This window comes from Saccopteryx bilineata, chromosome 6 (assembly GCF_036850765.1).
Source record: "Saccopteryx bilineata isolate mSacBil1 chromosome 6, mSacBil1_pri_phased_curated, whole genome shotgun sequence".
Taxonomy (NCBI): Eukaryota; Metazoa; Chordata; class Mammalia; order Chiroptera; family Emballonuridae; genus Saccopteryx; species Saccopteryx bilineata.
In genome coordinates, this window is record NC_089495.1 from 12,340,140 (window position 1) to 12,364,573 (window position 24,434).

The 24,434-nt window shown below is 43.7% G+C and overlaps 2 protein-coding genes and 1 long non-coding RNA gene across 4 annotated transcripts in view; 1 reads left to right on the plus strand and 2 right to left on the minus strand.

Annotated features, from left to right (window-relative positions):
* Window positions 1–180: 180 nt before the first annotated feature.
* On the minus strand, window positions 181–2,382 carry LOC136308799 (uncharacterized). The gene is made up of 2 exons (XR_010726177.1): window positions 2,025–2,382; window positions 181–1,300 (listed from the first exon to the last, which is right to left on the minus strand). It is a non-coding gene; the product is annotated as an uncharacterized lncRNA (long non-coding RNA).
* A 1,778-nt stretch (window positions 2,383–4,160) lies between these two features.
* On the minus strand, window positions 4,161–14,973 carry RWDD4 (RWD domain containing 4). 2 transcript variants are annotated; one of them, XM_066236528.1, is made up of 6 exons: window positions 14,691–14,973; window positions 11,280–11,360; window positions 9,062–9,167; window positions 8,833–8,980; window positions 7,003–7,120; window positions 4,161–4,282 (listed from the first exon to the last, which is right to left on the minus strand). In XM_066236528.1, the coding sequence occupies exons 3-6, from the start codon at window positions 9,085–9,087 to the stop codon at window positions 4,176–4,178; spliced, it is 399 nt and encodes a 132-aa protein (XP_066092625.1). In that variant the 5' UTR covers window positions 9,088–9,167; window positions 11,280–11,360; window positions 14,691–14,973; the 3' UTR covers window positions 4,161–4,175. The 2 variants fall into 2 exon arrangements, with proteins under 2 accessions (XP_066092625.1, XP_066092624.1); XM_066236527.1 differs by having other exon boundaries at window positions 9,062–9,171.
* A 164-nt stretch (window positions 14,974–15,137) lies between these two features.
* TRAPPC11 (trafficking protein particle complex subunit 11) overlaps window positions 15,138–24,434 on the plus strand; it is a 42,258-nt gene continuing 32,961 nt past the window's right edge. Inside the window, exons 1-5 of the mRNA XM_066235342.1 lie at window positions 15,138–15,316; window positions 17,377–17,601; window positions 20,367–20,536; window positions 21,828–21,898; window positions 23,195–23,309. Of these exons, the coding sequence (XP_066091439.1) occupies window positions 17,398–17,601; window positions 20,367–20,536; window positions 21,828–21,898; window positions 23,195–23,309 (560 nt within the window). The 5' untranslated portion in view covers window positions 15,138–15,316; window positions 17,377–17,397. The remainder of the gene's footprint in view (window positions 15,317–17,376; window positions 17,602–20,366; window positions 20,537–21,827; window positions 21,899–23,194; window positions 23,310–24,434) is intronic.

Consider the following 24,434-nt stretch of genomic DNA (forward strand, 5'->3'; position numbering starts at 1 on the left):
AACAGCTCAGTTGCTGAGCAACAGAGCAACACCGCTCCTCCCCCCCCCCCAGATGGGCTGAACGTCAGCCCCAGACGGGGGTTGCCCTGTGGATCCCAGTCGGAGTGCATGCAGGAGTCTGTCTCGCTGCTTCCCTGCCTTTTCACTTGATTAAAAAAAAAGAAAGAAAATGTAGAAAAATCATTGTAATTCAGATTTTATTGCTTATTAATTATGTCATTCCATACAACTTTAAGTAAACAGAGTTTGAGAAAATATACTCGGGAGTGATAAACAGTGATGGCAATATTAATGAGAGAATGTTCAAGTGTTTTGCATCAGGTAGAAAGAGGCACCGCTGCCACCATCACCCCCCAGGATCTGCACATTTCATATAAAAAGAGTAAAAATAGTTCATTGGCATTTTACTAGCATTATTCTTTGTGATCTATGAACCATGATAAGCTTGAACAATTTCACAATCTTCAGGGCAAAACCAAGTACTTCCCTCCACTATCAGATATAGCAATTTGTTTCTTTAAAAATCCAACAAATCAACACAACAAAAGTACACACAAAACCCCAAAACAAAAGTCGGCATATTTCAGTGGTCCTGAATTTTTAATGTTCTATATTTTGAAAAATGTGACTTGGCTTTTAATAATGAGATTCAACTTCTACTCCATCATTTTACTTACTTTATAACTCAAATGATTTAACAAAAGCCAAATGCTCCCAGTAAAAACCACAACTACCACTCAAACTGCTCTTATGCTACAGAAATGTCTTAGAACGCGTCATTATTCTTTCAAAGCTCAGAGCGCAGCGCAGCGGCCCAGGTGCCCCAAGGGACCAGCCCTCGGCCCTGCGCAGCAGCGGTCCTTCCGGAAAGCTGGGGAGCAGGTCCCGCTCTCTGGGAGTTAAACAAACACATCAGCGACTCCCGGTAGAGCTGCGCGAACAGCTCCCTCTATGAATGGTTTCAAGATAAAGTGAAGCACGTACTACAGTTCAGCATTTGAAATACTTCTGCTATTACAAAGATTCTCGGGTTGAGAAATACATTTGAATACTTGAAACAAGACTTGAAATGTTGTTTTATGTTACCAAAAAACTAAAAATACACTATACCAGGTAAATAGAAATTTATTAAAACCACTGTCTCCAACAATACAAAAATGCAATATTAAGGCATCTTGTCCTCCCACTGCGGTGGATGCAGCCAGGTGTTTCGCACCGGACCCAGCACGGTGCGCAGACGCTTCCTGACGCTTTTAGCAGCTTTGCTCTCCTGCCCTCCTGTTCCACGTACCGTGAAAGGCTTTGATGATCAAACATCGTGACCCAAACCAAGAGAAAAAACAAAGTTTACTTATTAAAGAGAAGCAGTTCGCCCCTGACACATAAAAAGGAACTACAAAAAATATTAAATTCAAATACCAGTACTTAAGTTTTTCTGAAGCAATTGATGCCTTAGAAATTAAGAGAAAGAGGAGATGAACATTTTATCAGGACGAGAAACCTATTAATATGGATCATGCTGTGGAATAATTAATTGTTCACTCAGTATTCTATTCCCCTGGGACAGCAGTTTTTGAAAAGGGATTCATACTTCTTTAAAATATTATCATATCCACTGGAATAAGATGATATAAATTAACACTGATTACTTATTATCATCTGTATTTGTCACTGACAAAGCTCAAAAGGCTTCCAAAGTATACTAACAGGAATATTTTCACCTTCCACAGAGGCGGATTTAACAGCGGGCGCACTGGGCGCGCACCCTGGGCCCCGGGGACTTCTGAAGGGCCCCGCAAAACCCCAACTTGACACTTTTTTCTAATGTAAGGGGCCCAATATTTTCTTCTGCTCCCGGGGCCTCAACTGACCTTAATCCATCTCTGATCTTTCATTAATACAACCAAATCTCTTCATGAACTTTCAGCTTAAAACATTTTTACATAAGATACAAAAAAACTGTTTTATAAAAAAGCCACCTCAATACCAGAAAAGGGGAACGAAAGATTTTGAACCCAGTTTACTTTTTAAAGGATGCTCTTGCCTCGTTTCAAATTCCAAGCGCTAGTCATCATCTTTAGAGCCAGTTTTGCTCAACTATAAAAAAAAAAGATAAAAGAAATATTCAACAGGTGCAAGCTCTCACAGTGAGTTCAATATTTCCACTTCATATAAAAAGGAAACATTTATTGCTATTGGAACGAGACAACAAAGGTTCAAGTAAATTAGTCCGCCTGCAGCTTCCACCATACCTAACACTTAGAACGGACTCTCTGCAAACACAGCCCACAGAGCAAAGGGGGGTCCCCCGAAGCTTTCCAAAAATACCCTGGACCCGAGAACATACACAAGGTACCATTTATAAAATGAATGAATAATAGTTTGTTTTTCTCTTTTATTATAACAACTTTTTTTTTTTTTTTGTATTTTTCTAAAGTTGGAAACAGGGAGGCAGTCAGACAGACTCCCGCATGCGCCCGACCGGGATCCACCCGGCACACCCACCAGGGGGCGATGCTCTGCCCATCTGGGGCGTTGCTCTGCTGCAACCAGAGCCATTCTAGCGCCTGAGGCAGAGGCCATAGAGCCATCCTCAGCGCCTGGACCAACTTTGCTCCAATGGAGCCTTGGCTGCCGGAGGGGAAGAGAGAGACAGAGAGGAAGGAGAGGGGGAAGGGTGGAGAAGCAGATGGGCGCTTCTCCTGTGTGCCCTGGCCAGGAATCAAATCCAGGACTCCTGCATGCCAGGCTGATGCTCTACCACTGAGCCAACTGGCCAGGGCCTGGTAGTTTCTTTTTGAAACTTAGGTTAATAGCTACTGCATTTGAAATTAAAACAAAAAAATTCATGTAATAGTAACAACAAACCCATTATAACTCAGCAACATTTTTTAAATGAAACACTGAATTTTCTAAAACAAACAAAACAAAGCAAATTTATTTAGATCCTAAACCCAAATACCATCTTAGAAAATTCTGACAAATAAACAAGAACATAAAGGGCAATTCTCTCAGGGCTCTAACAGCAGGGCGTGAGGGACTCCACTGCACGCCTGCAGCCTCTGCAAAGGCCACTGACCCTTGCAAGCAAATGAGGGAAACAGGCAAACAGCTCCCTACTGTTACGATGCAGATGGTCTGACCTTGCAGGGCCACGGAGCGGGTTTCCAGGACCTGCTGGGCGATCAGACCACACCTGGAAACCACGAGCCTAGGATGATGGAATTCTGAGGCCAGTGTCCAGTGGTAACCCTTTCAAAATCATCATTTCTCATCTACCAAAGATGTTGGATTATTTAAATTTGACATTTTTTTATAGCTTGAAATTCTAATTTATATAACAAGGGCTCTTAAAAACAAAACTCTTCTGGAGCCAGAGAAGGCGGAGCGCTCCAGCTCTGGGTGGACCAGCCATTTCTCTGCCACTCTGCGCGGGGTCTGCTGCACTGCAGGGACCCACCCTCACTCTGACCTGGAACCAGCTCATTCCCGGGCCTGCAGCAGTGTAAGCAGAGGGCAGGCTTGGCTGGGGAGCTATCTCAGGACACCGGGGACAGCCGAGTACTGCTCCACACCGGCGAGGGGCTGCGGTCAGGGGGAGCACCCGGGGAAGCTCCGCCCCCATGGACATCCGGGTACCATCAGCCTCTTGCCCACCAAGGCGAGCGGTGCTGTTCCTTTATTCCAACTGTATAGGTCATGCCTGCTAATATTTTGTACTAGATTCTAGAAGCACAAAGTTTATGTTAAACAGTTTTTATAGCAAAGGCATCCCCATGGCCCAAACAACTGACTTTCAAACATATGAAGCTACAATTTGTGCAAGAAAAATATTGAGGGTAATCGGCAGAAAAATTCAAAATGGAAAGTAAACCATTTTAAACAGTAAAAACAGAAAATCTTTCTTGATAATGATGGGGAACTACAGCTAGGGTCTGAGCTAAGTACTTACTCTCTACTAAGAAATCAAAGCATTTTCTCCTGTGACTTGTTTCTTCAGTTTCCACATTACCACTAATTCAGAGCCATACTTTTAGCGTGTCCATTTGTAAGATGTACTTACATAAGTCATATTTTATTGTTGTTAATACTTACATGCTGGGTGTAAGACAGGAAGCAGACATCCCAGTAAAATCCAGAGGTTGAGGGGGAGAAAATGGAAGATAGAAATTCCGTTATTCAATGGCAATAGTCATAATTTTTTTGAAGATGAGAATATAAAGATTATATACCTTCACCACATCAACCCAGTTCCATCCTCGAGGAAGTTCTCCTTTGTGGTCTAGAGGGTAAAAAAATGGTAACTTTATTTTTAAGACCAATCAGTATTTTTAAAATAAATATTCTAATAAGATTTATCCACTATTCAGCACAACATAGATAAAACTAAATCACACAGTTGGAAAACTAGTCTATCCTCATTATGATTGATATCACTGTTTTCCTGGGCACGCTTGCCAAGTGTTCACGTGCATCCTTTTGACATGACCTTGTCTTCATTCAAGACAAAATCTAATATTATTTTTTTTAAAAAAAAAAAAAAAAAGGAGGTGAGTTGGAAATGCCAGAAAGAGAAACCACTTATTAGTTTCATGTACTTGCACACGGATTCTACTGCTCTATGCAAGGCAACTGCTTATTTAAGTAATAAGCTGTGTCAGTTCACTGTTGCATGTATTCGTTTTTCACAAGAGGAAGTCAGGCTCAAGACAAAAGGCCTTATAACCAAATGTTTGGCTTCAAGATTAGAGGAGGCCTGATAAACCTATTAACTCCTGTGCTCTGATAAAATACTTGTTCCTTAATCTGATGTTTTTTAAACAGGGCTTTAATCTGTTGGGAGTGCTTGAAAACATCTCAACCTTTATATAAGAATTTATAACTTACAAAGTAAAAGTAATTTCATTATAGGCAGTCCCCCAGTTATGATTAAGATAGGTTCTGTAGGTTTGTTCTTAAGTTGAATTTGTAAGTTGGAACAGGCACATTTACCTATTAAATGCAACTTAGATGGGTATTTGTCTTAACATATTATTTATTTTTACCTTTCTATACATGTAAATTCTAACACACTTTCAAACCTACAGAACCTATCTCGTTTGTAACCCAGGGATGCCTGAATTTCAATAGAATATTCAAATTTAGCCTGGCCAGGTGGTGGCACAGCAGATAGAGCATCAGACTAGAACGCAGAGGACCCAGGTTCAAAACCCCGAGGTTGCCCACTTGAGTAAGGGGTCAGTCTGCTGGGGCCCTCTGGTCAAGGCATATATGAATAAGCAGTCAATGAACAACTAAGGTGCTGCAACGAATAACTGATTTTCTCATCTCTCTCCCTTCCTGTCTGTCCCTATCTGTTTCTCTCTGTCTCTGTCACACACACACACAAAATAGAATATTCAAATTTAAAGAATAGTTTAATAAGTACAACCTAAAACATTTTCAATTTAAAATGGCTTGATTTCCCTTATGCTTGATATAGCCATATGTCTTATTTTATAAAAATTTCAAAATCTGTTCTCAAAACAAGTACATTAATTTTACAGCAAGGGAAACAAACTAACTCTATGATTCTTATAAGAGAAGCAGTATTGCTGGAGCTCAATTTTAGATGCTAATGGTTCTTTTCTCCTTCATGCCAAGAAGAATCTTACCCCACTGACCTCTGGTTACAAGGGGCATATGAAGGCAGATCACCAATCCTGGTCACTAAAACTTCCGTACAGTGCCATCCATGACTGTCCCATTAAAGTACTATTTAGCACTCAAGCTCCAAGTCACAAACTCCTATACCATAATTACAAGATGATAGTGACTTTTAGGCATCAAGGAGATGGAGATAGGGAAATATTAATAAAAGGGAATGATCATAGGTCATTATGTAAGGAAGCAACAGATAACGAACTGCCATAGATGCCAAACTTTCCAAAAAGTGACTGACCAAAATTCTAGAAAACAGACTGTAGTGGCTAACAACTCACTGCTTCAGTTGCTGACACTGCACTTTAATGCCTTTTTGACACTGGTGTAATGGATTCCAGACTTTTTATTTCACAAACCATTAAAATTCCAAAAATGTATTTTGAGGGTCAATTCAGTACAGGGTTACTATCTATCATTTAATTCTGCCAGACATTAAACAAAACATAGACAACCAAAAAAACTGCCAATACTTTACAAAACAAAGGGCATTAAATAAACTTCCTCACCAATGTGAAAGGCTCAGTTCTCAATACAGAGCGGCTTGTAATTTCACAGCAATAACACACATACACAGACGGTATATTTACACACACACTGTGTATATGTATATAAATGTACACAGGCACGCAGGGTAACACCCTCATTTCCCTTACCTAGGAAAAAGGCTTACAGAGTGATAGCAATTTACAAATTTTAAGGTTAAATAAAGAAAAAGGATAAATATTAATGGTTGATATGAGCTGGAGTTTATAATGCTCTTCCAAAGCTTCCTATCAAATGACTCTGGTTTAAGACACATAGGAATTGTTAAGTTGTATAAATAAGTCAACTATAGACAAAAACATTAAAATATTTATTGTGGTTAGACTTTATTTCAAATGAAAGCTGTATTTCAAAAAAATTTTCCATAATACACATATCTGCCACAGAGATAAACAAATCAAACAATCCCACAATTACCAGAGAGGGTACAGGTAGGATACACATCTGCATAATATTCTAATGTCCCTGCAAGTCAAGACTCATTTATAGTTACTTTGTCACTCATCTACTTCCCAAATGGTTATCTCTTGTGGTGAAGTAGGAAATATTTTCAATATATTGATTTATCTGTGAGCTAACATAGTCTCTGATCAGATATACATCTGTGAGCTAACACAGTCATAGTTCCAGGAATAAAGAGTAGAGACTAACCTTCTAAATGTAAACATACTTATTAAGCACCCACATTGCACTAAAAAGCAACTGTTGGGTGGGCACATTTATTTCTGTTATAAGAGAAAAAAACCCAACACAAACCTGTTTTATCTGCCAGCTTACGTTTCTGGGCTTTTGAAAGCTGTTCTCTTTTGTCTTTTTTCTTACTTGAAGGAACTGTATTAGGAGTTTCAACTGAGATGATGTTGCTTACGGATGCCTAGAAAAAAGCAATATAGACCCATGCCTTATAACTTACTGAATTATACAAAACATGGCTATATCTTCAAGTAAGTTGGCAATTTTTAGATTTGGGAAATAAAAGAAACCTATGTTGTTCTATTCATTGATTAGTTCAGCTGAACTTAACATATTGGTTTCACTCTTCTAAAAGTTCACACTGAAGGACACAATGTCAGTGCAGGTGTTATAACCAGGTCCCTCAGAAGGAAGAGCTGACACCAGCATTATGCTGAAGCTTTGACGTTCCAAGGAAATTTTACAATTTAGTTAATATGCTATTATTTGCAAACTGAAATAAGCATTTGGAAAAATCACATGTGCCTACCTAGATTATCCTGGTTCCCTAAATAAAGGAAATCTTTAAAATATAGGGTAAGCAAAACCAGGTTTCAAGTTGTCAGAACACAAAACAGAGTTTATTCTTGTATCATCACTAATTACTATTTGTATTACAACTGCAAACCTACTTTCCCCTACTCCTGTATTTCAGTTTATGTAGCCAGAGTTTATGATAGATGAAATTTTAAATGCTTACGAGGTGCAAACAATGCTATGAATGTTGTATGTTCACACTCATTTGATCCTTACCAGTCTTATAAGGTAGGTACTATTATCACTGCCATTTTACAGATGAAGAAACTGAGCACAGTGAGATTAAGGAACCTGCTTGAAGTCATCCAGGAAGTGGTGCAGTGAGGGTCTGAACCCACATGGTCTGGCCCACAGCCCTTGACCTTGCTACCACGCCCACTGCTTCTCCAGGTGCCTGTTGATGGCATTTGGTGCTCTGCTGGGAATGCGGAGCTAGACCTGCTCACGTACAAGACGTGGCCTTTGCTGTCAAAAGCTCACAGCCTGGTTCACAAGACAAAACTCAACACTGATCGCTGACAGTTTTCAGTGCAGGGCACAGTGCAAAGGGCCCAATTCACAGAAGCTCATGGTTAGAAAAGATGATTACCGTATTTCCCCATGAATAAGATGCACCCTTTTCTGAAAAATTTGGGGCCTAAAAACCTAGTGGTCTTATACAGTGGTTGTGGGATTTCAAATGCCATAGATGGAACTGAGGACAAGGCAATATATGAAGACAGTGATGAGGAGTTAGTTGTATGAATTTTATGATGAATAAAATGATGAAAAACGAGTTCAATAACTTTATGTAATATATTTCTTTTCAAATTTTGAGCCCCCAAATTAAGGCATGTCTTATACCTGGGAGTGTCTTATATATACGGGGAAATACAATATTTCCTAAAATAATTCTAGGAAAAAAAGTATTTTTTCTAATTAATAGTCTCCTTAAGCTGTAATACCTTCAAACTGAACTGTGACAGGACTTACAACTAAATAGTCTTCATAAAAAACTTCAAACATATTTTAGCTAAAGAAACCTTATTTCTGAGCTTTATGGAGAAATGAAACAAACTTGATAAACATTGTTTCTATAATATCTCAGTTTGGGTGGGCACACGAAGTACTCTCGGAAGGGTAAAATCTGGAGAGTAAAAGTTAATTTTTAAAGTTACATAGAAGTTGAGAAATCTGAAATTCATTGTTCTTATTTAACACAGATGTAACTCACTTTAACACAGTCTCCTCCAACTTTAAAAAAATAGCTAGTAAAAACTAATTACAGAGAGTAAAATCGAAACAGTAAGAAACCTGTCACAACTGAACTGCACTCACCGTGGAGTGAACGGGATGGTGATTCTCCATGAACTGCTCTTTGTTGTCCTTGGCGTATTCAAACAACGTGTAGGTCATGGCGGTGCCCAGATTCACCTCCACGGCTTCCTGTAATTTGGCTAGTATGCTCTGCTTGACAGCTGAGGATCTGTAAGGCACGAGAAATACACTAAGAGCAAAGCAAAACAGTGTTAAAAAATAAAGTCAATGAGAAGAACACACTACTCACATGGTGTTGTTAAAGAACGCGTTCATAGATATAACCGGAGGTGTCTGGGGGTAGCTCTCTGTCCAGGAAACCTCAATTAAGAAGGCTTTGGGGTCGCCGTTTTCGCCTATCTGAAGAAAAGGGAAATCTCAGGGAATCCCACTTGTACAAAGTGATACAAAGACAGAATATTAAATTACGATCTTTAAAATGATGAATTCTCTCCAATGCTCTGGATCAGGTCAGAAACGTTCCATTGGAAAAGCTCAGGGGTCCAGGTGAAGCCCCAGCAGGGATGAGCTGAGTCGAGGGCCTGACTTCTAACTCATGTGTAGTCTGTTTCAACAGCCGTCACCGACGGCACGGCCTGGGTCTCTGTCCAGCCCTGTCTTCTACCAAGACTAGGTCTTACGTATATGGTTTAATTAAAGCTTTCTGAAAATATGTTAAAACATCAACTGTGGGGAACAAGAAAAGAATGGGCAAAAATAATAATCCACAAACTTGAAACACCTCATCCTTGTTTTGAGTTTTCCAACAGTTAAATCATAAGGGCATTTGGAACAAGTAAACTGATGTGCTTTAATTCTGAGAGACTCAAAAATGAAGTGTGAAATTTAGAGAAAACAAGAAAAGGCAACGCTAGACAGCAACTCCTAAATAATTATTTTCTTTTTATTTTTCATTGCGATATAATTGACATATAACATTGTATGAGTTTCAAGTGTATAACAATGATTCGATATTTGTATATATTGTGAAATTATTACCATTATAAATCTAGTTAACACTCATTGTTATACATCGCTATAAATCTCCTTCTTGTGATGAGAACTATTAAGACCTACTCTCTTAGCAACTTTCAAATACGCAATCCAGTCTCATTAAGTACAGTCACCATGCTGTCTGTACCTTACATACCATGATCCTCTTCATTTCAGTAATTTAAAAACGTCTTTCCTGTTTCTTTTACTCTCCCCCTCATTTTGAAAACTTTTAATCTTTCAGAGAAACTGGAATAGAACAATGAACACTCGCTGAAGTGTATACGATTTACTAAACGTGTCTGATTTCACTCTCCCTTCTCTCTGTCCCTCTCCCTCTCAGAGTCCCCGCCTGGGACTCTCTCTGTCCCTCTCCCTCTCAGAGTCCCCGCCTGGGACTCTCTCTGTCCCTCTCCCTCTCAGAGTCCCCGCCTGGGACTCTCTCTGTCCCTCTCCACCTCAGAGACCCCGCCTGGGATTCTCTCTGTCCCTCTCCACCTCAGAGTCCCCGCCTGGGACTCTCTCTGTCCCTCTCCACCTCAGAGTCCCCGCCTGGGACTCTCTCTGTCCCTCTCCACCTCAGAGTCCCCGCCTGGGACTCTCTCTGTCCCTCTCCACCTCAGAGACCCTGCCTGGGACTCTCTCTGTCCCTCTCCACCTCGGAGTCCCCGCCTGGGACTCTCTCTGTCCCTCTCCACCTCAGAGTCCCCGCCTGGGACTCTCTGTCCCTCTCCACCTCAGAGTCCCCGCCTGGGACTCTCTCTGTCCCTCTCCACCTCAGAGTCCCCGCCTGGGATACTCTATAGAAATTATGTACAAGGATCACTTCTCACACAATCTATTTTCATTAGTGACAATGTTAATAACCATAAATCTTTTACAAAAAATTCTTCCTATACTACTATTACTTATAATTGTTTATATAAATGGTTTATATTATTTATGAAATGAAGTAGTGCTACTGTTTCATGATGAAAACAGGGTGAGAGAAAAATCAACATTGCATATATGTAAAAAATATTCATACCTATTAATCATACAGGATTACAAAAATATCAACTTTTTCTGACTACATCACAGGGTAGTAAAAAGAGTAGCAGACTTGGAATAGAGACCTAGCTTTAATCCGAGTAGTTATCAATTATCAGCTAAGGGAGCATGGAAAATCTTAAAGGAGAAAAGTCCTTTCAGATTACAATGTAAAACCATACCATTTAAAAGGTTTCTTTCATCTATAACATTTTATAATTCTGGTACAATAAATACAAGTTTATCTTTGTTTTTAAAGGTTTCTGAATTATACTTTCAAAAGTTAAAAATAATTGATGTCATGGTGATGTGTCTTCATTTAAATGCTTCAGAAAATCCAAAGACATAATAAATCCAAACCATTAAATTCACAAAATCAGCATTTTCAGCAACCTTTAGTCTTTTCTAGCAAAGCAGTCAACGCTCCTGCTCACACATTTTCTTACCCTATATTGAAACGAAACTGGACTTAATTCCCGGAAACTTTCATCTCCTTCATATATAGAACGTAATGCCTCCAGTTCCATCTGAAAGACATGAGTCAACGAGTTTTGGTTAGTGGCATAAATGCATTAGAAAGAGAGGGTTTTTAGTTTCTGAGTCAAGCCCTCTCAACTGTGTAAAACTTGACTAACTTATATGGCCTTAGATGTTTATAATACAGGGGTTCCCAAACTTTTTACACAGGGGCCAGTTCACTGTCCCTCAGACCGTTGGAGGGCCGGACTATAAAAAAAACTATGAACAAATCCCTATGCACACTGCACATATCTTATTTTAAAGTAAAAAAACAAAACGGGAACAAATACAATATTTAAAATAAAGAACAAGTAAATTTAAATCAACAAACTGACCAGTATTTCAATAGGAACTATGCTCCTCTCACTGACCACCAATGAAAGAGGTGCCCCTTCCAGAAGTGCAGTGGGGGCCAGATAAATGGCCTCAGGGGGCCGCATGCGGCCCGTGGGCCGTAGTTTGGGGACCCCTGTTATAATATATGTGGATATACCAAGACATCACAATACAACTAATACTTCAAAATGATGTGCCAGGCCCTGCTAGCCATTTTCCAGTGCATAATCTCACTTAGTTCTAATATCAATCCTATGAGGAAAATCTCAATATCTTCTCCTTCCTATTGAGGTGGGTGGGGTGGGGGTGGGGTGGGGGTGGAGGGGAAATAAGGTTGGTTTAAAGCAAGTCCAGAGCATGTGCCTGGAGCAGAAAGAGCACGAAGAGCATTGCTTATGTATCTCACCTATACTTGTAACCCTTCCTACAGAACGATACAAAACTTGAAAAAACACAAACAAAAAGAACTCTGAAAAAAATGATAGTTAGAAAAAGGTTGAAAAGGATCTGTCCACAAGACAGGGGAAAGGACTGCAAGAGAAAATGTTAACTAGCAATCCTTGCCTGGAAACATTTCTTAGAGCACTGTGGGCTTACAGGTGAGAAGACTAAATGCTGTGGTGAGTACTGATGAATACCTGAGAAAAGAAAGCCTGCACTTGGGCACATACAGTATTTAGTTAAAAAAAAAAAAATGCATGCCATGAATTCTACAAACTAAAGATGGGTGGATCTGACCGCCGTGGACAAGATTTTAGAACAGATTATTAAAGAAAGTGTTTATGAGGACCTAGGAGAGTAAGAAGTTGTTCCTAAGACCTAGCAAGCTTATAAAAAACAAGATTTATGCAAACAACCCTTCTTAGCAAGGGTAACTTGATTGGTACGTTAAGGGAAAGGCACGAAAACAGTCAATCTGGATTCCAGTAAGGCTCTACAGATTTGTCTTGCTACCTTTACAGAAATTCAAACCTGGATCAAAATAATTGAGACTGTCAGACTGAAGCAAACACACTTACTCAAAATATAGTGCCACTCCTTTTGTCCTTAATCCTTTCCTATATTTTAATTAATGACCTGGACAGGAACAAAAGGGGAAAGCAAGCGTGCTTGCCAGATTTGTGGATGACAATTTGATGGGTCAGTGAATCATGCCGGTAGTAGAACAAGAATTCAAAAAGTCCAAGAAAAGGCCCTGGCCGGTTGGCTCAGTGGTAGAGCGTCGGCCTGGCGTGCAGAAGTCCTGGGTTCGATTCCCGGCCAGGGCACACAGGAGAAACGCCCATCTGCTTCTCCACCCCTCCCCCTCTCCTTCCTCTCTGTCTCTCTCTTCCCCTCCTGCAGCCGAGGCTCCATTGAAGCAAAGATGGCCCGGGCGCTGGGGATGCCTCCTTGGCCTCTGCCCCAGGCGCTAGAGTGGCTCTGGTCGGGACAGAGCGACGTCCCGGAGGGGCAGAGCATTGCCCCCTGGTGGGCAGAGCGTTGCCCCCTGGTGGGCGTGCCGGTGGATCCCGGTCGGGCGCATGAGGGAGTCTGTCTGTCTCTCCCCGTTTCCAGCTTCAGAAAAAAAAAAAAAAAAGTCCAAGAAAAAACCATTCTAACAAGATAAAACTTTATACAGGATAAGTAGAACTTACCCTTAGGTGCCTAAACACACGAGTGGAGGATGAGAGACCAACCACTCTGCATAAAGCACGTAAAGGGCTTTAGCTGACAGTAAATCTAACTGTAGAGAACTATGATGCCACAATTTTAAAACAGAACATAAATTTATAATCTGCCCACAAACACAATTCCAGAGGAATTACAAACAAAAAAACAAAAACATGGAGAAAGGGTAAAAAACAAATAAATCCAATTTGTATAAGAGGAGGTCTGAAAAATGCAGCAGGAATCCTGACTTCAAAGATCGCAAAATCAGTCATACGGACGCTGAATGAAATTCTCTTGTGAAAATGGAGATTGCTGGGCCCGCATCACAGGAACTGTGTGTGATTCCGTAGATCTGAGGTTGCTTGCAGGCCTGATCTTCCAACACCCACCCACATGGTTCTACAGCAGCGGTCCAGGGGCCCAACTCTGAGGCACATCACAAGATATGCTCCATGCTGCATAGCAAGAACTCCACATCTTGGCTTAGAAACTCACCGGGCAGGAATATTTTAGAAGGGATCCAGGTATCAACTGGCTTGTTGGACTTCGGGTGCTGTAAAGGTAACTTACAATCCAGAGATGCTATTACATCTATCGCGTAAAAGTGCGAGCTTTCAGGCAATCTATTCTAAAGGAATAGTAAACTACCGGTTGCCTTGGCGACTCAGACTCCAGACCTGCCTCTACCCCTGTGCAGCCCTGGAGCCAGCGATTTACCTTTGCAGACCTTCTCTCCATCCGTCCACATTACAAAACTGGAAGGTCCCCCTCGAGATGACACGCAGCATCCCCTTCAACTTTCCGTATGATCAAAATAAACGTCGTCTCCACTGGACAACTACCAGATGGATGAGTAATTCCACCAAACAGTGTGGCCAGAGCCCGGGGACACTCGCGTCATTCTTTTCCAACATCAGAAATTTAACTATTATATATAACTCTCTCTACATGACAACAGATGTAAAACGGAAAGGCGATCCGGTTCTAATTGACGTAATTCGGTTAACAAGCGCTCAGCAGCTCACGGGGCTTAAGGCGAACCAAGGCCACCGGGTCGCGGACCAAGGACACTGGTTCCGAAGATTAAGGAGACGTGGGGCGACAAAACTGACAACAGCGGGGAGGCAGCGGCGGGTGTACGGCCAGCCTCCGCCCGCGGGGCATCGGTCCGCCTGGGGCCGCGCTGCCAGGCTCGGTCCGCTGAGGGGACGAGGGCACGTGCGGGGCCGCGCGTCAGGGCGCCGGGTGGCACTTGGGCCGGCGGTGGGGGGAGGGGATGGGCGGCCAGCCTCTCGGGGCCGGGGCACCGCGCCTGCGCGGGGAAAGGGGCGTGCAGCCCCGGGGCTCACCTCCTGGTCCTCGTTGGCACTCATCGCGCGGGTCGCGGGGCGCCTCTCGGGCGGACGGCGCTCGCGACTACGAAGAGAAAGCGCGAGCCGTGGCCCGGAGGCCGGGGCGCCCGTGTTCCGCGCTCTCGGCCGCGGGAGGCACCCGCTTCGCACCGCAGACGACAGCCACGCGCACCCCCGGCCGTCGCGCGGCGAGAAGAAGCGCTGTGGGCGCGGAGCCCCGGGCCGCGACAGGCGGGGCACCGGTGCGTCTGAAAAGAGACAGCAGGACCGTAGCCGCAGAAGCCCCGCCTTCTCTTCTTTCTCGCTCCTTTTATTGGCTCCTTCTCTCTCCGCCCCAGCTCCTTCTCCCCTAGGAAATGGAGCGTCATCCGTACGTCTTGTGGAGCAGCGTAAAGCTGCGGGGTAGCGATTGGTATAGAGCGCTGTCACTCATGCCCAGAAAGTGCTTCCTGTGCCTGCGCCTGGGCACCCGGGGAAGTCTTGCTCGCTGGAAGCGGCTCCGCGGCGGTGGCTAGGGGGACGGGCCTTAGCGTTTTTTAGATACCCCTGCCTGCTTCCTCCTGCGCCCTCCCGGCTGGGGGTGACCGGCCACAGCTGCAGCGGGCCCAGGGCGTGCGGCCTGGGTGAGTCCGGGCCCGGAGACCTGCAGGGCCAGGCAACAACGCCGAGGGAGAGAGCTGCCTCTTAACAGTGCAGATTTGGGGGGCCTGCCTTTCCAAAGGCGTCAGCGGGTGCAGTGCTGGCATTTCTCTTTTAGCCTCAATGCACGTCCTAACTAGGGCCTCCGGGTTAAAGGGGGATGGGGAGGAAGATGGGGCTTTTAAGGCTCCGGCGTTATTTTTCCGCCTTTCCTGATAGGCGTTCCCAGCGCAGAATTCGGCGACCGTGGGACGATCCCCTTTCTTACAGCGGTTGTTGCTTCACGTCCTCAGCATCAGCTTTTTTTTTCCTCCATTATTCAGGCCTCCAACTGTCCTTCCTTTTATGGTCGTTTTGTAGTTGAACTTCTTCGAATCGTAGCCTTTATTAGCCTTGTCTTACACCCTGAACCTCCGTTTACTAAAAAATAGTCTCCGTTCATTAAAAAATAGTGACCACATACATTTATCGTCCATTTTGAATAGGTCGCCTTTCTTTGCGTTGTATCACCGTCCTTTCTAAGAGCCTTCCTTATTCTGACCTGCCATGCCAGCCCTCAGATTACTTCCCTTGCGCTTCATGGTCTCCCGTCCAGGTGTTCACTTACTACTTCTGCGTCTTTCCCCACGTCATTGGCTTCTTCCAGGAGGCCTGGAAATTTCATTGAGATCCCCGCAACCTCTGTACCTGTCCTTTGCCATTCCCGTTCCTTTGCTGCAGAATAAGCAGGACCCATTTCAAATGCCAAAGCTTTTAAGGTAGAATGTGGCAAGAATTTCTGATGCAATTTTCATAAGGTAATTTTTGGGGGCAGAATTGCAATAACTTAAGAGCTGCGCTGTCCAGCATGGACAGCTCGGTAGCCAAATGTGGCGGTGGAGCATTTGAAATAGGCTAGACCCAATGAGGTCCACTATGAGTGTACCATACACAGCAGATTTTGAAAACTTAATACAAAACTAGTAAAATTTCTTGTTGATAGCATTTATATTAATGTTGAAACGATAATATTATGGATACATTGGCTAGATAGAACAGTATTAAAATTAATTTTACCAGTTTCTGGTTTTTTGTTTTTTTTTTCCCCATTTTTCCGAAGCTGGAAACGGGGAGGCAGTCAGACAGACTTCCGCATGCGCCCCACCGGGATCCACCCGGCATGCCCACCAGGGGGCGATGCTCCGCCCCTCTGGGGGGGTCGCTCTGTTGCATCCAGAGCCATTCTAGCGCCTGAGGCAGAGGCCACAGAGCCATCCCCAGCGCCCGGTCATCTTTGCTCCAATGGAGCCTCAGCTGCGAGAGGGGAAGAGAGAGACAGAGAGGAAGGAGAGGGGGAGGGGTGGAGAAGCAGATGGGCGCCTCTCCTGTGTGCCCTGGCCAGGAATCAACTCAGGACTCCTGCAAGCCAGGCCGACGCTCTACCACTGAGCCAACCCACCAGGGCCCCAGTTTCTAGTTTTTTAGTGGGGCTGCTAGAAAATGCACATAGGGTACATGACAGGGTTGAATCTGCAGATGTGGAACCCCTGGACATGAAGGGCCAATTCTATTTAGATAATTAGCATGTTATTTTAATAACATCTCAGGAATTCATAAATTAGATGTTAGCAATCACAGAGAAACTAGAGATAATTATACTTTACTGTATATCTAAGTCAATTATTTTGCCTTATAGCTGAAGTAGGTCATGAGACCTATTTTAATTTGATGACATTCTTGCTTTCTTGGTTTGCTCAATTCAAAGTTCTGTGCATCTTGAGATGTTACTGAAAATACTGATTAGTCTTAAAGTTAACAAGATTTGTAATATGAATGATTTTTAAAAAAAAATACAATACCAATAGTTACTAAATTTCAGTAGATCAATTTGGGAATTAAGCTTTTCAAATACTTTTGATCTCTTTTTTATTTGCTCAGCAGTTTGCAGACACTTCAGATTCTTCCCTGTTTTTGTAACGTTTTCTTTAAATGGTGGAGATTCATATATTAGAAATAGATACGGGTTTTTTAAATAGTTATGAATGTATCAACATTTGTATTTCAGGTTTTCCATAGAGCCCTGAAGATGATCCCCACACAGTGGGACTTCCCGGTGGAATTATGTTGTCGGCCGATGGCTTTTGTTACTCTCACTGGCCTGGATGTGGTTTATAATGCTGTCCATCGAGCTGTCTGGGACGCGTTCTGTGCCAATCGGAGGGCTGACCGGGTTCCGATTTCCTTCAAGGTGCTCCCAGGTGACCACGAGTATCCCAAATGTAGACCCAAGGTAACGACATGGTGGCGTGGGTGCTCTGCTTTTCTCCCTCTCTCCCTCTATGTGCGTGTATCTTTTCTGTTCCTGTTGTCTGTGCTGGAAAACCCCTGAGTGTATCAAGGTGATGGTTGCAGTGATGTATATAGAAAACCCTGGGCTTTTCATGTCTGTAAGGCACTACAGGTTTGTTTAATAATAGTGTTATTTTTAACCCCAGAGGAATAATTACTTTATAATTATTAAGCTTTTTATACTGTGAGCCTAGGTTTTTCTATTTTCATTTGTTTAACGAAAAAACAAGTCTCTGTAAAGCCCTCTCTAAGAGGAAGTTTTCACATTCTCCATTCACTGTTACCAGTATCATTACAGAATCCATGGCCTTTCAAGTTTGGCTCAATTTCCTGCACAATTTTTATTTTCTTTTATTTTTTAGTTTTTTTTAGTATTTTTCCGAAGTTAGAAGCTGGGAGGCAGACAGACTCCCGCATGTGCCCAACCGGGATCCACCTGGCATGCCCACCAAGGGGTGATGCTCTGCCCATCTGGGGCCTTGCTCTGTTGGGGCCGGAACCATTCCAGTGCCTGAGGTGGAGGCCATGGAACTGTCCTCAGCACCCCGGCCAACTTTGCTCCAATGGAACCTTGGCTGCGGGAGGGGAAGAGAGAGATAGAAACGAGAGAGGGAAGGTGGAGAAGCAGATGGGTGCTTCTCCTGTGTGCCCTGGCCGGGAATCGAACCCAGGACTTTCACACGCCAGGCCGACGCTCTACTGCTGAATCAACCGGCCAGGGCCCACGCATTATTTTTTAACACTTGTTTTGTGTTAGGTACCTGGAACTATGCAATAGGCTGGTAGTAGAAACTTAAATAAGATGTGCTCCGTCCTTGGGGAGATCTACATAAACTAAAACAGTGTACTCAGTGTGGAATGAGGAAAGGTATTGAATTCAAAACTGATTTTTAGGATGAACACCATAGCGGAGACTCTGATTTACCTAGAAAAGTAATTACTATAATGATCATATAGAACTAATAATCACAGCTACTACACATATAGTACTTAGTAGATCAGTTTACTTTTATTTTGTAGTTCTTTTTAAAAATTTGTTGATTTGAAAGAAGACAGGAACATAGATCCATTTCTGTTTGACCGGGGATCGAACTGGCAACTTCTGTGCTTTGGAATGAAGCTCTAACCAACCAAACTGTCTGGCCAGAGCTGTCAATTTACTTTTTTAAGGAAGTTATGTATATTGATTGATTTGTTATTTATTATAATCTTGTGAGGTTGGTCTGACAGTCAGTTAACAAGGCACACTACTCAAAATTCCTCCTTATCCCTCTCCTTTATAAATAAATAAATTAATTAATTACTCATTTGCCCTAGAGTAGTGTTTCTGACAGTCTGGCCTCTGGCCCAAGTGCCTCATCATCACCTGGGGCGTTTATAAACATGTGCGTGCCAGGCCTCCTTGGTTCAAGTCTGGGAGGACAAGGCCTATGGCTTTGTCAGCAGCTCATTCTGCTTGTGTGTCTGAGACCCACATACTGGAGACACAGTGTCGTGTACCGAGCTGTAGAGACTGAGCAGTCTCAGAGACTGTGCAGGGAACAGCACTCCTGGCCCTTAGACGTTTGTTTGTTTTTAATGTGATGTTTGCGTCCAGAAAGGCCAGTGGCCCAGGACAGCTCACCCAGTTTCTTTTCGATCAGTTCTCCAGTTCAGGGGCTTTTCATTTTCCTTTTGCCACTTCTTTTCTTAGTCCCCAAGTTTTTTTCTGTTTTATGCCAGGTTTCCTTACTGTTCTGGTCATTCCTGACTTAAAGGAGATGTTAGACCAACATGAGCTGGGGTAGTCTGAGTGCAGGGGTTTTGGGAGCACTTTGAAATGTCACCGGAATTCCCCCGGCTCACACATCTATCGCGCAACCTGTCGCATAATGCGTACCCGAGTAGTGCCATTATACTTCTGTGTAAGGATTGTCTGTCATTTTCCCTCTGTCCACGAGGAAGGTGGAACACCATCCTGGCAATAGATCTTGAAGTAAATGAGCCATGTTGGGTTTTAGGTAATAGTTTATTTGACCAGCTTTAACAAGAACAGAAACCGGAATGGTGAGGAGTATAAGTTGAATCCTGAAAAGGGCTGTGTGCTTCCAGTGTGTGTGAGACTCTTGACCTCATCAGAAACACTTGGCTGTGGTCATTCTTTTTTTTTTTTTTTTTTTTTTTAATAGAGACAGAGAGAGTCAGAGAGAGGGATAGACAGGGACAGACAGACAGGAACAGAGAGAGATGAGAAGTATCAATCATTAGTTTTTCGTTGCAACACCTTCGTTGTTCATTGATTGCTTTCTCATATGTGCCTTGCCTGTGGGCCTTCAGCAGACCGAGAAACCCCTTGCTCGAGCCAGAGACCTTGGGTCCAAGCTGATGAGCTTTGCTCAAACCGGATGAGCCCGCACTCAAGCTGGCAACCTCGGGGTCTGGAACCTGGGTCCTCTGCATCCCAGTCCGACGCTCTATCCACTGCACCACCGCCTGGTCAGGCTGGCTGTGGTCATTCTTTAAATGGAAATTGTCACAGCTCTGGGGTTGAGATTGTCTTCCTCTAGGACTTTGTAGCTCTTATCGAATCTCTTTAAGCTGGGATTCTCTCCTCTTAAACATGGCTCGTTCGTATGCTGGATGAGACAAATGCACAGAGTGGGGGGGGGAGCAGGTGTTGCTGCCACCGCCATCACGTGACTCTGCCACTTTCGCCTCTGTTTGCAGAGAACTTCATATGAATGGTACATTCCGAAAGGGATCTTGAAGACTGGCTGGATGAACAAACACCTGAACCTGGTGCCGGCCCTGGTGGTTGTGTTCTACGAGCTGGACTGGGACGAGCCTCAGTGGAAGGAGAAGCAGTCGGAGTGCGCCACCAGAGTGGAGATAGTCAGGTCCGGAGCGCGCCACCAGAGTGGAGACAGTCAGGTCCGGAGCGCGCCACCAGAGTGGAGACAGTCAGGTCCGGAGCGCGCCACCAGAGTGGAGATAGTCAGGTCCGGAGCGCGCCTCCAGAGTGGAGACAGTCAGGTCCGGAGCGCGCCACCAGAGTGGAGGCAGTCAGGTCCGGAGCGCGCCTCCAGAGTGGAGACAGTCAGGTCCGGAGCACGCCGCCACAGTAGAGACAGTCAGGTCCGGAGCGCGCCACCGGAGTGGAGATAGGTCCGGAGCGCGCCGCCGGAGTGGAGACAGTCAGGTCCGGAGCGCGCCGCCGGAGTGGAGACAGACAGGTCCGGAGCGCGCCGCCGGAGTGGAGACAGACAGGTCCGGAGCGCGCCGCCGGAGTGGAGACAGACAGGTCCGGAGCGCGCCGCCGGAGTGGAGACAGTCAGGTCCGGAGCGCGCCGCCGGAGTGGAGCCAGTCAGGTCCGGAGCGCGCCGCCGGAGTGGAGACAGTCAGGTCCGGAGCGCGCCGCCGGAGTGGAGACAGTCAGGTCCGGAGCGCGCCGCCGGAGTGGAGACAGTCAGGTCCGGAGCGCGCCTCCAGAGTGGAGACCGTCAGGTCCGGAGCGCGCCTCCAGAGTGGAGACAGTCAGGTCCGAGCGCGCCACCGGAGTGGAGACAGTCAGGTCCGGGCCCTGCGGGTCCACTCGCCCGTTAGCTTGTACCTGTCTGTTGTCTACTGACGTTGACTGAAGGCAGCTCGCTGCTGTTCAGGCTGCGGTGGTGGCCACTTTGGGGACTGCTGACCTCCAGCGAAACGTGTTCAGTGCCAAACAGCAAGCATTCATAGTAATTTATACAAGGCGAAGCAGTGTGAAGCAATTAAAAGTTAAATTGATCTGAATTTCCAAATGCGTTTTATTGCACTTCTATTTTACGAAGATACAGTAATTTGCTCTGTCACCATTTCAGTTTCAAAATAATTCTTTTGACTGACTAATGTGTAATGTATCATTGTAAAGATAGTATATTATAACCTTTACATAAAAGTGTATATTAAACTTGCTTTCAAAGCCGACTTTGGTGAGCATTAGAAGTTTGATGATGTGAGATTATATTTTTGAAATTTAAATGATTGTGTCATATGTTTTTTTGCATATAAAAGATTTCCTCTCATCTTGAGATTTTAGTTGAAATTTATCTGTCTCTAGATTATCAAACTTGTATTTTGTGTAATGCCTTGACTACATTTTTAAAAAACAATTTAATTATGTAATTAACGTTATCATTTTTCCCCTGCAGGCAAAGTTTGCAAGGGAGAAACACTAAAGTTGCAGTGGTCCTAATTCAGAAGAAGACCCCTTTGCCCCCAGGTATTAAAAAGTTAATTAATAACTAATTGCTTAATACCAAGGAGCAGAATTTTTCATGTTGAATATTTTTTTAAAAGAGAGAGAGAGAAGAAGGGAGAGAGAAACATTGGTTTGTTTTCCACCTATTTACGCACTCATTGTTTGATTCTTGTGTGTGTCTGACCCGGAATCGAACCTGTGACTTTGGCGTGTCGGGCAACACTCTGACCAGCCAGGCTACTGGGCCAGGGCCTAATGTTGAAATCTTTTATGCATTCAGTTACAGGAAAGATGGTGTGTTAACTTTAAAAGGTACTAATACTGCATGCAGAAGTACTTATTGGTAAAAAATGAAGAATATTCAAGGATGCCAGTCTTCTTAAGTCCTATTCCCCGTTCACTTACCTCCTAATCTGGGCATATAGCAGGTGACAAAAGTTATTCACTCGATTTTTAAAAATCGTTTGCTTATTTGAGATCTTTTTTTTTTTTTTTTTTTTTACAGGGACAGAGAGAGAGTCAAAGAGAGGGATAGATAGGGACAGACAGACAGGAACGGAAAGAGATGAGAATCATCAATCATCAGTTTTTTGTTGTGACACCTTAGTTGTTCATTGATTGCCTTCTCATATGTGCCTTGACTGCAGGCCTTCAGCAGACTGAGTAACCCCTTGCTCAAGCCAGAGACCTTGGGTCCAAGCTGGTGAGCTTTTTGCTCAAGCCAGATAAGCCCGTGCTCAAGCTAGTGACCTCGGGGTCTTGAACCTGGGTCCTTCCGCATCCCAGTCTGATGCTCTGTCCACTGCGCCACCGCCTGGTCAGGCTCTGAGATCTTTTTGAAAGTATATTCCTTTATGTAATATCTTTTTCCTTCATTTGCAAAAGGGCCAAAAAAACCACAATAGAATTTCTAATTTCCTATAAAGAAAATGTCTTAGTTTCAAGTGCTTGTTTCTTCTACCTTCTCAGGCATTGAAAGGCCAAAATATTTTTTGTTTGTGTGTTGACACTTATAACATCCTAAACCCACTCGCATGAATACGGCTTCCGTTTTTGGTTAGGGTTTGGAAGTAGTTACGCGGTACGTGTTGGCATTGCTTAGCCTGTGTTGGCTCAGTAGGGAATGCCAGTGTTTTCCTAACAGGTGAGAGTTGTGTAACTTCTCAGGACCCCACAGTGCTCTCAAGGACCCCCAGGGCCCTGCTGGCATCAAAGTGGTTTGGATTTTTATTCTTAATTATGTGGTTCAGATTTGGGGGTCTGCTCAGTTAGAATACGTTACTTGTTTTCTCTCTGTCTCTGCGGTCGTGTCCACAGGGGAAGACGTGGTGGCCTCGGAGAGGGCTGCGGCCTTGTGTAACGCCTGCGAGCTCTCGGGCAAGTCCCTGTTCGTGCTGCCCCACACTGACCACCTGGTGGGCTACATCATCCGGTAAGGGGACATCTTCACCATCTTCCTCTCGGGGTTGCGCATTAGACAGTGAGAAGTTGGTAATTTAGACCTACTTATTAAAAAGAAATATATGTTGATGGGAAAAATTCAGATGGCACTGAGGATGTAAGATAAAAAAATAAGAATACCCTTTGTCAACTCCTTAACCTTCTCAATTCCTTAAGGTAACCAGTACCAACAACTTAAGTTTCCTTTCTAAAAATGTCTTTTTATATAAAAATAAATGTAATCATACAACATATACTGAACTGCCACGTAACATGACCTCATTGACACCACACATACCTCTAGGTCAGCCTTAGATTTTAAAAAACATTTTCATGTTTTTTATTGTACTTCGCAGTAACTACCATATGAGACAGGTCCAACAGTAGATTTAAAGTATAGATGTCTGTGTGAATATATTTATGTGTGTGCGTAACCATATATACGTGTGTCTGTGTGCGTGTGTTTGTGTCTTGTCTGGTTCAGAACAAGGCCGTTAAGTTCCTGCCTTTATGGAGGTACGAATTGAATTGGTCAGACTGAAAACACCCACATTAAATACCCGCGTTGCAGGTGTAAAGTCTGTGAGGCGGTTGTAAGTCCTTCAGGATTTCGGAGAGCAGGTGGACAGGGCGCCCTGGGAAGGGTTTAGAGAGGAGCGGGGACTGCAGCTGTGCCGGGCGGTTCCGGAGGAGGGGACGTGGGCGTGGCAGTGGCGCTTTGGGGGCGGAGGCATCCTGCGAAACCGTGGAGACGTAAAATTCCCTGAGTGTAAGTCAATAAATGGGAAGTCTAAATTAGTCGGCTTTTCTGCTGTAGGTCTCAAAGTCAAACTCAAGCCCTAATTTACCCTCAAAAGCATTCTTAGTTGTTTGATGTCACCTTAACAATATAATGTTAGAATATGTGCTGAAGGAATGAGTCTCCTCACATCTTGACTAGGTCTGTCATGTATTCTTTTTATGTTTTTAAACTAGTTATATGTTTGTTCTCAAAACAACAAAATGAAACCCTCGAGTGGCATAGAAGTCTGTGAATTAAAAGTCAAAGTCTTACACTTATCCGACATTCAAGGATATGTCTGTAACTATTTAATCTGTCCTATTTAAAGGGAGGGAA